Source organism: Limulus polyphemus, unplaced genomic scaffold (assembly GCF_000517525.1).
Source record: "Limulus polyphemus unplaced genomic scaffold, Limulus_polyphemus-2.1.2 Scaffold6398, whole genome shotgun sequence".
Taxonomy (NCBI): Eukaryota; Metazoa; Arthropoda; class Merostomata; order Xiphosura; family Limulidae; genus Limulus; species Limulus polyphemus.
This window is the reverse complement of record NW_013672008.1, coordinates 33,344-46,472: the sequence shown is the minus strand read 5'-3', so window position 1 is coordinate 46,472 and position 13,129 is coordinate 33,344. Positions and strand designations below refer to the sequence as shown.

Below are 13,129 nucleotides of genomic sequence, written 5' to 3'. Positions count from 1 at the left end.
TAATTAATTTTTAGGAATGGATAACTTGAAATAATCTGTAACAGTGATTCACAATATTTTTCCAACTTATGACAAACTAGATTCCAAAATTTCTTGGACTGTTTCGTACAATATTAATTTTTAAAGTTCTTTTAAATTACATTGTAGAACAATCTACTTTAGAAGCTATATTCTAAAACAACCCCATGGACCACAACTGGTTCACGAACTGGTAGTTAACCGCTGATCTATAATATGAATTTCACCGACTTTTACCAAAAATCAAAGGATGTAGTCTATAAAAAAATAAGCTGTATCACAGTAAAGATGTCAGACATATTGACTTTTTGTTATTCTGCTTTTGAAATATATTCATTGTATTCCAAAGTACCTATTAATTATCCTCTTATGCTTTAACAGATGTTACCTGTACTGCTAAGCCATTTTTTGTAAGATGGGCAATGGAATCGGGGTTATGAGTCCGTCCCAGACCCCTCTATACCGGAAGAACAATCTGAAAGAACCTCTAAAGACAGGAAATTGGTTATATTCTACCAATGGAATAAAGAAACCTCTTCCAGAGTTTATTGTGAATAGTCACGTTCCTCTTGTAGCTGTGCGAGAATACAATCAAGAACGGCTTCGATCTGCAGAACGAACCAAGGGTGAATCTTTTGATCTGACAATCATTAATAGTGTTGATGGAAGTGGATCAAAAATGCCTTTGGTGAGTTTTTGTTTTTTAATGTATATTTATGCCTGGGGTACAGGTTGGTACCACGTTTTTACTCCCTTAGTCAATATGTCATTTTTTCAAAATTTCTGTATTTCCTTTTAGCTGAGTTTGAATATGGAAAGTTGTTCAAATAAATAGCTCTTAACTTTGCTTCTTTTAAAATTTTTCCAGGACCTTCTTGTCAGTTAATTGGCAATTAGCCAATTTTCTTGCAGGGAAGATAACACGTGATGTCTAGGAATATAAAACTATCTTTATTATCAGTGAATCGGGTAATGGCCTAGGGTTTGGCTCACCTCAGCACCTGAGAACAAGTGAACAGAGATTGAAAATAGTTTAGTGTGCAAAATCTGACTTAAATTGTTGCATGTTTTATGTTCAAAGTCAAGTTCTCTTTTGTTTAACATATTTTGCAAAATTTTAAACCTAGAATTGTACTCTTTTTATAGGATATTTTTATTTTAACTCCTGGTTTGAGAGATTGTTTTATTTTAACTTAATATTGGGTTTAACTTAATATTAACACTATTCTAGTTTAACTGACATTAAGGAGGCACCTGCCAGATTGAAGAAAGAGAGAGCTCTTAAGGTTTCACTTCTTTTCTCTCTCTTGCCAGTGAAACATGATTACAACAGACACAATTGCCTTTGTTTACTTATTTATCTGTAATTGTGTGTTTATATTTCATGATTCGACTTTTTTTTCCACATCAATTCAGAGAACAGTAAAATAAAAAGATATAGCATATTTGTTTATAGAGATGATACTCTTACCAAATGTTGCATATCTCTACTCAATTTATGTCTTTAATAACTATCGATTATGAAACATTTAGACAACATGGCCAAGTGGTTAGGGTGCTCGACTCGCGATCTGAGGGTCGTGAGTTCGAATCCCCGTCACACCAAACATGCTCGCCCTTTTAACCGTGGGGGCATTATAATGTGACAGTTGTATTAGTTGGTAAAAGAGTAGCCCAAAAGTTGGCGGTGGGTGATGATGACTAGCTGCCTTCCCTCTATTTTTACACTGCTAAATTAGGGACGGCTAGCGTATATAGCCCTCGTGTAGCTTTGCGCGAAATTCAAAACAAACTACCATTAAGACAATATTGACAAATAATATTTTTAGCATTAAATTCTCTTTTTTAAGTCTGTTTTTGTTTTGTCACAGGGAACTAACTATGAAAACAGTAACAACGAAGTGGCAAAAGAGGGACAAATATGTAAATCAAAGTAGAGAGAATGAAAATTTATAAACCTAACTGGTTTATAATTAGTATTAATTTTGATATATGAAAGTTGTTTTTATGTAAACTTCAGAAGAATGTCAACTTTATGTTTTTTAATACCACCCTGGTCAGGGAGAAGAAGAAGAATTAAAAAGAATAATTTCAGAGCTTGGTTATGGAAAACTTTTCAAGGATCCTAACTTCCCACCTGTCAAATCTTCTCTTTACTTCACTCGAAAACCAGTGGAAGATAAAATCATATGGATGAGGCCTCACGTAAGATTATCATTATTCTAAACACCTTAGATTTATGTTTTATAGTGTTTAAAATTGAAAGACAAATTAAGAAGCCTTTAAGCCAAAAAACATATGAATACATATATAACAACATCGGTTCCAAAATTTCCCATGCTCCATAATTATATTATCTTTTTCCACTTGTAATTTATTTTTAATTTTGCATCACCTTTGGCTCGATTTCGTATGTTTAACTTTTCTTCAGTTTTACCTTGATATGTAACCTAAAACATATTTTAATAAACTCGAATTAGGCTCTATTTGTTTCCAAAATTTTCCAACAAAATCCTTATCATCTCTAACGTAAACTTACTTCTGGTATAATGGTTTTAAAATTGTCCAAAGTATGACTTAGTGGTTGCATAATTTCATTATTTCTACCCACTGTTCAATAATTAAGAATTATAGATTTTTTGCAATGGTATGTAAACATTTTGAAATTATATTAGGATCCATAACGTCCATATATAATTAAATTTATCTTGGTTGAGGTTATATATATATATATATATATATTATGTTGATATGTGCTCTACCATTGGGCGAGCTTATTTCGATTATTTGGTGAAAATAATACAATGTACGGTCCACGTAACGATAATGAGTTAATATATTTCTTCAATACAATTTGCTATGGGCAATGTTCAGTTGTATGCTTAACTTCACAAACAATGTTTGAACACAAATTTTGAAACTAAACAATGCCTAACTTACAAATAAACTCACTTGCAGAATTCTTTACTAAATGATTGATAACAAACACACAGGTTAACTTACTGTTTAGCTTACTAACTGAATCATAGAACTGAATGCCTCATTGGCTGGCACTGAACTACTTTACTGAATCTTGTATTTATATTCTACTCTTTATTTCTACATACTTCACTAATCTTCCAGGTTTTTAACTTTCAAAAAAGTTTGAGATATTGTGTAAAATTTAATTTAACATATTAAAATATAGCTTCTGATACTGCCCCTTTCTCGATTTTATGTACCTTGTATAATCCTAATACACACAAAATATCACATTTAATTATGCATTTGACAGTCTTATTTGGTTGTTTTATTTTCTAAGGGTTATGGTATATAGGTAGATAACCTCTTGTCCTTTATCTGCACTTATTATTCTGTAATTTGGGTATTTCTCCTTGGGTAGGTGGTTAGGCAAATCCACTAGTGACTCTACCCTTGTTGATCCTCTGGAAGTGTTTTTGGCAAGGACCCCGGGATCCTCAGCGAGTTTGCATTTCACAAGCAAATGATTCTCCAGTTGGTCTTCTCTCACCAATATATTTTCAAAGAGGATGACTTTTGGCTTGGACCACCTGCTCTTCTGGATCTTGTAAACCACGTCATTGATTTTTAACAATACAACATATAGCCATTTCCAACACCAGATTAACTTTGGAGTTTGTTCTTTCTTGCAGAAGGGTCATACCATGTTACCTCGATGGTATTCAGTTTTATCAGTATTAACCTCATAGCAACTTTTAATGTTTATTATGTAAGAAAAAATAGAAGCACAGTTTCCTATCCATTGTTACAAATGAGTTAGTATTTCACCCATCCAATACATCAACATTTTCATGGTTCTGTTCAGGGCAATGCATGATAAATTTTCTCCTGAGATGTCTGGAGTTATCCTGCTATTATGCTTCTGGGTTGTAAGAATTCACCATCCAATTTAATGATTTATGTTCTATTAAGGGTTTAAAGTTTTGTCTGTAGAGGTTATGATGGAAATGGCTTGGGGCTCAAACAACACATAGTATCTCTTTCTAGGTGATACAATACTTCCTTTCTATAGCATTCATTGTCTTGCTATAGTAGGCAATCACATATTCTTTTCTGCTCCCACTGCAAAATCACTAGCCCCTGTATCTAAAATGAGAGGACCTTTAAGAATTGGTTATGCTAATACAAGAATAATGGTTAATCCTTACTTCAGTTTGATAATTAAATGGTTGTTCACAATTAGAAGTCCAACAAAAGTATTTATTTGTTTAGGTAATTTGTATCTAGAATGAGCTACGCCAGAGAATGATAGTAAGAACATAGTCCAAGAAGTCGTCTTACCTCGTGCAAGTTCCTTGGGGTTGGCAAAATCTGAAGAGATTCAACTTAGATAAATCTTTAAATAACTTTTCTATTGACTATTTATCCCAGGAAAGTTACCTGTTGACAGAATAGTTTTTATTTTATCTAAGTAGATGAGTGTGGCATTCTAAGGTAGTTCAGACAAAGCAAACTCAATCTGATATTGAAGTGTAATAAGTGCATTACATAATCTAAACAGTAACAAACAAATTGGCACAATCCATTTCCTGCAATAAAGACTCTTCTTTGTCTTTGCTTCATAGATTTGCACTTGTCAATATACACTCTTCATATCCACTATTTCAAACCATTTTAATCCACATAATACATCCAAAACAGTCAGTCCATGCAGCAGGTATACATCCTTCTTTGAGGCTTCATTTATTTGTTGGTAGTCCACACAGAATCTGGGGATTCATCCGTTTTCTTCACAAGTACAACATGTAACGCCTAAGAACAAGTACATGGTTGTATTACTCCTTATTCCTTCATGGCTTCATCTCTTTAAAAGCCTGTTTTGCAACTGGGAGTGGACTGACTAACTGATGTATTAGAGCTGCATCTCCAGTATCAGTGTTATGAGGTATTTTATTTCTTTGGCCTAAGTAATGATGTCCACAGGAGAAGGTGTCTTGATAATATATAAGAGAGTCGGGTACTATAGGGTACTGATCAGCTGTAAGACCTCTATCCACAATTCCAGTTGTACAGCTTTCATAAGTGTAGTAGAAGGCTGTCCTGATTTGATATCGGACTTCTACATCCTGCCTTAACTATGACTACTGCCTGATGTTCTTTGATGTGGAAGTACTACCTGTATAGCTTACATCTTCCAACGTTCCTTCTAAACTTGACTCGAATTTTGTGTTTATTGCCCTTTGTTCTTCAAATCTATGAGAGTTATTCCAATTATTAATCCTTTAGGACATACTGGGGTATTTAGTTCTACTACATTCCCAGTCATTTGATGTAACTATATTCCTATTAAGTCCTGGTATGAGTATTTCACGTTTTCATGGTATAATGTTCATAGCAGTGCTCACTACCTCTGGAGTGCCATTGTCGCTACCACTACAGCAGAAAAAAATAATGGCATTACTGTTGTCGCTACACATTTATAAATATAGAGGCACTGTCGCTACTACTACTTTTGAAACTAACATTTTTCATTATAATTTTTTATTTTTGGTCATTGGAATAAAAGAATGAAAAACGCAAATTTATTGGTAATTGCTAATAATTCACTGCTACAATAACATAATACAGACTTACTTGCGAATGATGAGAGGAAAGTGATCAGATGAATATGTTACGTAGCATAGGCGAGCCTAATTAAGCCCAAAACAATATATATATATATACACACACACACAAAACTCTATAATTATACAAAGTATAGTTATATACAATATACAAATGATTATATTTTATATTAAAAAATGTAGCTAGTAGCGCTTTGCATAAAAAAAACAAAGCAATGCTAACCTGCAATCTCTATGAATTTCCAAATGTAGCGTCGACCTACTAGTAGCTCTTAGAAACATAGCAGCACTACGTAGCGCGCATTATTTATAGTGGGGCTATGCACAGTTGTTGTCACTGGAAGTTCAACCTTTGATGTAGTAATTACTGTACAGGAAGCTATTTAAAGCTAGCATAATCTCACACCTACGTCTCCACATGAAGTCAGTTCCAAATAAACACTCATCTTCAATTTCAATTATCCATACATCACGAGCTTCCTACAGTAAAAGTAATTACCAACTTTCCTTCTGTTGGTACTATATGTCGACTTGAGGTGATTCCCTTATTTTAATTACAAAATCGAGTCAAACTATTGCTGCTTTATAATTGGCATTGATTGACATACCGTAAGTTTTCCCATTAATATATCTATTGACTCATGGACTGGTTTCTTTAAATAACAGACTTCTTATCTCAATTTTGACTGATTGAATATTCCCAGGGGAACTTCACCCCATACATCCAGTACATACCTGTTTTCTTATGTCTGGTTAGCTCTTTTTTGTTCCTTTGGTCTGGTTGGGCTTGAAGACTCAGCCTTAGGGCCTTGCGTCCTTGGTCTATTAACTGTTGATTTTTAACAGTCTCGGATGTAATGCTATGTTTCTTCATTTATAATAATTTCTCTTCTTGACATCCTTTGGAAGGAATTTATATTCCATACAGGCGTTTGTTTACAGTTCTAGGTAATATATTATTTTAAGTTACACTTGAAACACCTATTGTCTTGTGATTTACTTCCTATATTCTGTGCAAACTAGTTCTCTAACCAATCCTTTCATATTTTCTAGACCCATGATGATTCCATAATTCTAGACAATGTCTTTAGCTATTCAGCTGAAACTTTAATGAATTCAAGTTCTATCACAAACTAGAAAGCTTCCTTTAAAATTGTGCCTCTACTTTGTTTCTGCCTATTTTCATATTTGCTTTATAAAATAGCATCTATAAATTGTTTAAGTACCAATAAATCCATCATTTCATATGAGGTATCTGCATAAGATGATTGGGCAAGCCTTTTCAAATTTTCCACAAGTCTGGCTAAGCTCTCTAAGATCCTCCATATTTTGTTCCAGAAATTTTCTCTCCATACTTTCTTTTGATGTGCCACTCTAAATTTTTTTGTGTTAGGCTGTTACCAATGCTTGCTAGTTATAACGGTTCCCAGCTGGGTGGCTACTTAATGTCGTGAAAGCTGGTCCTTTTTAATGGACAGTAAGAAGAATAGCTTGTTGTTCATTCTTCTACCTGTTTACTCTAGGAATGAATTGTTTTGAATTGAGTCTAATAAATCCTCATAAAACCCATCAACCATAGATTCTTGACTGGGGGATGTTGTTGAGCTGACTAGCAAAATTCTGCAACTGAATTTGGTGGTGACATAGCTGAAGTCCAGGAATGTTCTCCATAATGGTAACAGGTGTAGACCAAATAGTTTCTCATTTTCCATATTTTATAGTAAATGGTATTTTAAGTTGGAATTCTTAAACAGATTCAGAAAGAGGAATGGCAGATTTGATCTTTGCATGTACCACTTTATTTCCAAACGTTTTATTATGTCATTGATTTTTATTGCTTTCCCCAATTTTGTCATTACAGCCTTTTTGTACTTCATTGATGTACTTTCGTACTTCTTCAGTTTTGTCATCACAGACTCTCTGCACTTTGTTGATGTTTTTCTACATTCCTTCAAACTTGTTGTTACAATCCCTCTGTATGTCCTCAGAAGCTTCATGGATCCTTTTATGAATCAGATTTAATTTTATGCTTAACTCTTATTTCATTTTAACTTTCTGTTTTATTCTTTTAATTTTCCATATAATTTTTTTTGTTCTTCCTTTAATTTCCAAGCTCTTCATTTATGATCTTCTTTTAATTGTTTTGTCATCTCTAGTTTAGAGATTGTGTTGTCATCTTGAAAGTTAGTTAAAGTTGTATCTTATTTTCACCAAAATAATCCTAACTTTGACAACAGTGTTGTAACATGTTCTATTGTTGGACAGGTTCTTTGAATTATTTATTAAAGAAAAAGTAATGACATGTAATGACAATGAATTAATTTGTTTCTTCAATAATATTTGTTACAGGCTACATTCACTTGTAGGCCTAACTTCACAAACAACGTTTGAGCACAAAATTTCGAAATGTACAGCGAATTGCATAACTTCTTACTAATTGATCAATAACAAACATGCTAAAGAACTCACTATTTACCTTATTGACTAAATCACAGTAATGAATAATGCACAGATTAGCACTGAACTGATTCACTTATTAACTCACTGATTCACTGAATCTTATATTTATATCATACTCTTATTTCTACATACAACACAAAGCTTCTATATTTTAACTTCCTCGAAATGTCTGGATATTGTTTCATGAACTGTCTAACGCACAAACATATCGATTAAAATATTTAAAATATAGCTTACAACAATTGCAACAACCACCTCTGAAGGATTGGAAGGGCAATCGAAGACCAAACATATAAACAAACTTTCCACAGATCCTACACTACACGTAGTTGGCATGTCCCAAAGCAAACTGAAGTTACAAAAGTCCACTGGAGCCACAGCAGAGGATTTGAAAAAGTATATTGTAGAGTTGGTTGCTGTGATTACAGTTACATTGGCCATCGTTTTTGAGAAAGTAGCTGTCGATTTCAAGACAAGTCTTAGAAATTATAAACTTTTCGCTTCTGACCATTTGTCAACTTTCAATTCTTACCAGATATGCAGAGGATTAATTTTGGTGAAAATGTCCTTTTTCATAATCCTAACCTTCAGTCTATTGATGAGAGTGTTATGTCATATTGGCTTTAGATATTATTTTAAAGCCAGTTACTTTCCTAAATAGTTTGTTGTGAGAGGATTCTGCTTCTAGGAGATCAATGAAAGCTATTAAAATGAAAGCTATACATAACTAATGCATCGTCATTTGAAACTGACTTATTTTTGGTCCATTTAACAATGTAATGTTAAATATCGTTGTCATACTTTGCTAAGTTTCAGTACACTTCTACATCTTACACTTACTAAAACCAAAAACTAGAGAGCCTATATAATTTAAACGTAAATAAATAAATATCACGTTCTTCTCTCATAATAGAAATTCAGATTTCTGATTAAAGTTCAAAAGACAAGTTGTTAGGATGTCTTCTGTGAAGAAAAATACCTCAAGCATGAATTGTTTGTTAGCAAAGAATAAAGGAGGGTAGCGCTGTCCTAATGAATTTATTTTATATATTTTCCTTTGAAACTTATGGATAACATCATGTCCAATTGTATAAGAAAGCAGTTTATATATATATAGTTGAGTACGATATATTAAAGTGATTTTGAATATGCAAATCGGCAAACCACGTGACAACTACAGCTGTATATAAAGTTGTAGTGGAATGGCATGTACCGGAACAACATTTTAACATTGTTTGGCATTTAGTAGATATTGTGATGACATCTCAAACTGATCACTTTTGGGAAGGGTATGTAACAGCCTCTTCAAATGCAAATATTCATACATTCAGATCATAAATATTTGTTAATGGCATTGGAAAACCAAGAAATATGAATCAACTTGGGTCACCAGGGCTATCCTGAAATATACGTGCAACGAGTCATATTCAAACATAGTAAGCAAGATGAGGCGTTTGTTAACAGATAAAAATACAGGAACACAAAGGTCAATGACAAAGCCATCCACGGCCCCAGACAACAATATACAACATATCCTAGAAGGATCTCGGTCTGGAAAACGACACAGGTCATGTGTACAAAAGATGCTTCCACGAAGTATTTATTTTAACCATCACATACCTCAAGCAGTTGTAGATTGAAACAGGTTTTCATGCTATTTCGTATGAAGACACCAGTCAAGTCGATAGATGTAGTGCCTGTGTATTTCTGTATAATTGGTCTGTTCTAATGCGTGCCAGGAACCGTCATTCTCATACACTAGATGGATTTGGAAAAGTGAGTAATGAGGAGTGGTGTACTTTATACAATAAATCTTCACGACGGAGCCTTTTGCAATGGAAATTACACTACAGGACTACTATGAAATGTACATTCATCAGATAGAGCGCGACCGGATATGGCAATATAAACTATAATGATGTTTTAAGGCTCCAAAACAGTTTTAATGTAGCGTACTCAACCTCTGCACTTCTTTTGTATTTGAGTTATGAGTTTGTAAATATTAATTTTGAGAGATTGTTTGTACACACCTCTTACAAATTTGAAAAGTTAGGTTCTACATTAATATTCTTGAGATTTTTGATAATATACTGATGAATAGCACACTTTCAGTAGTTAAAACAGCAGCTGTTCTTGAGTATGATAATTACTTTTCTTTTTCAATTTTTTCGTTGTGTATTTTTCTACATGATCGACTCTGCTTTATTCTATATAGACTAAAGCAATAATATTAATTCAGGAACTAATAAACGACCCCCAAATGCTTGTTGATGGTGTCAGCAGGAATGATATTGTTCAAGGAATTTTAGGGGATTGCTGGTTTTTGTCTTCGTGTGCTGCTTTAGCGCAACGACCAGATTTAATGAAAAAGGTAAGAAATATTAAGGTTTTTAACTATTAAATTGTGTGAAAGTTTACAGGAAATAACAAATTTGCAAAAATTGACATTTCTTGTTTTGAACAACAATTTACCCTTTTGCTAATTTTCTTATGCAAAATTTTAAGACAATTTGTCGACATACTTGGGGGGAGTTCGAAAATCAAGTAAACATAGATACATACATGAACAATATTGCGAATTAGTGTAGATATTGATGTCTTTGTTTTAAATCACATAATGTCTATACATAAAGTTAATCATTTGTTATTTTATTGCTTTATGTGTAGTAGCAACAGGTATTATGTATATTTGTCATTTTATACTGAGAATAATAGTTAGAACAGATCTCCACTTTGTTAACTGAGCACATGCGATAATCAGGTGCTCTGATAGGAGGGTCGAAAAGGAAGTATTTCGGTGAGAATCAATTAGATTCATCCTCATAAATTAATCCAGTACCCCAAATTTAGGGTCCAATACTGCAATTGGCCACTCTTCCAGATTAGGTTGGAAATACGTCTGGACAGAGACTAAGAGGCTTGTGTTGTACCATGATTTTAGTCAGGTAAAATCTCGCCCAGTACTGTATCCTACAATCCCAAGTTATCCCAAATTTGTGATGAATGAAAAGTGGAGATAAAGTTCGCTATTCACACCTACGAGCACAAACAACTACACCACCCCAAATTTTAGGCATAGGCTAAGTGCTCTTTTAACAGATGAAAATAAACTTATAGAATGGCTCCTGTAGTGCGTACCTTCCTAAGGCATTGACTAGTATAAGATAAGGCTGACTACGTCTTGTTTACAAGATCGCCAATTAAACGTTTAAATATTACATTAATATATCTGAGAAAAATGTAATATTATACTAGTTATAGGAGAGTAAAGCTCTGGCAGTTTCTAACTATCAAACACAAACTCAGGTTTCACGTTTATCTAAAAATTAGTATAATTGCAAGGACGCCTGAACTTCAATTGTTAGAATGAGGGTCTATTGCTAAGATAAACACTCAAAATTACGACCTCATTCCACTTTAACTAACGCTTTTCCGTCAAATTGAGACCATGTTTTCGGAACCGCGCATAGGAAGCAGTTACGGACTCTACTTCAAATAAAATTTCCCTAAGTTTATAAACAAGTAATATTTTGAATATGTCATTTTTCCAAATGCTTACTGTTTAATCTATTTCTTAGTGAAAAAAATTACAAGTCAATTATAATTTGCATGATATTTTATATTTTCTGTTAAAGTGGTGTTCAAATAAAATTAATGAATACATGAATCAAATGGCTGCCAAAATTCTTGTATTACTTGATTACTTGACACAAGCCCCTCCCCTCTTCCCTTAACTCAGCAATAAACTATAACGCAAAAAAATCAGGTTCAGTCCCTGTGGTGAACATAGTACAGATAGCCCATTGAACATCTTTGAGCTTAAACCAGACAAGCACTAACTGTTAATTTCATGTTACAGTATTCACAGAAATTGTGTAAATAGTGAATAGCTTATCCATTTTAGGAATTTGCAGACTGTACCAAATGTTTATCGTTATTTTTTGATGTAATGTGCTTATCCTTTTTATAAAAAAATAAGTCCGAATTAAGTTTTCTCACATTTGAACATATCATATATGTGTTAACTAACCCCGCAAACTATGTTACCCATATGTCATTATTAGCAGTAAAGGGTCAGTGGTTAAAACCAGAAGAATTTTCGCATTCACCAAATTAGGGATGTTAACGCACACAACCGTTATGTAGTGTTGCTTGAATATCTGAAACAACAACAACAAAAAACATACACATACAAAACACATTACTCAACTTTTGCCTATATAGTTTTGGAAATGATTGTTTAAACAGTGAGGAAAAATGGTATAAAAGGCAAACACTGCGGGAAATTCCACCCATTTATTGTGTGAAAACGTATTGCATCAGAGTACAAGTAAGTGTAACAGATTTGGACATTTTAATAGTATTCCACACTTTATGACAGCACGAAAACAAGGTATAAAGCATTTTTTTAGAGGAAAGGACTGACGTAAAAAATACAAATGCATTCTACAATTTATTCACTTTTCTTTTGAATTTGTATAGTAATAAATTTTCCATGTAGTGGCCATCATTCGATGTTTGTGACCCCTGTATATGTAGTTCTGGTGTTTTTTCCATATTTATTTTCATTGTTGTACGGTATTCATATTTTTGATAAACTTTCTATAAATACTGTAGAACTCGGCCAATAAAGTAAACTATACGTGAATTATGATAATAGATTGTTTAGTTAACCAACTTTATATTATTCTAAGTAATTACCTGTTTGGAGGCACTATAGAGCCTCTAACTAATGGATACTTGCGAGATAAGTTTAGCGTGCCAGAACTGTGCACTTCACTGTCCAAACCCCGTTGCCTCCGAAACGTGATCCGTCCTTTCAGGCTACGGGTGCGCTATAATTTGTTTGTTTGTTTTAGCCCAACGTAGCTTTGCTCTAATCTGCTGTGTTCACCGCGAGAATCGAACTTCGGATTTTAGCTTTGTAAGTCCTTAGGCTAACCACTGTGTCATAGGGAGATATGCGCTATAAGAGTGACGGTTAAATTACACAATTCTACAAACAAGAGTAGCATAATAATTAACGGTGGGTGAATAACATCAATGAACTGCTTTCCCTCTAGTCT

The 13,129-nt window shown here is 33.5% G+C and overlaps 1 protein-coding gene across 1 annotated transcript in view; it reads left to right on the top strand.

The window, feature by feature from the left end:
* The first annotated feature begins 403 nt into the window (after nucleotides 1-403).
* The window catches only part of LOC106473682 (calpain-A-like), a 43,471-nt gene continuing 30,745 nt past the window's right edge, over nucleotides 404-13,129 (top strand). The window contains exons 1-3 of the mRNA XM_013934362.2: nucleotides 404-706; nucleotides 2,080-2,223; nucleotides 10,303-10,434. Coding sequence (XP_013789816.2) covers nucleotides 434-706; nucleotides 2,080-2,223; nucleotides 10,303-10,434 — 549 coding nt within the window. The 5' untranslated portion in view covers nucleotides 404-433. The remainder of the gene's footprint in view (nucleotides 707-2,079; nucleotides 2,224-10,302; nucleotides 10,435-13,129) is intronic.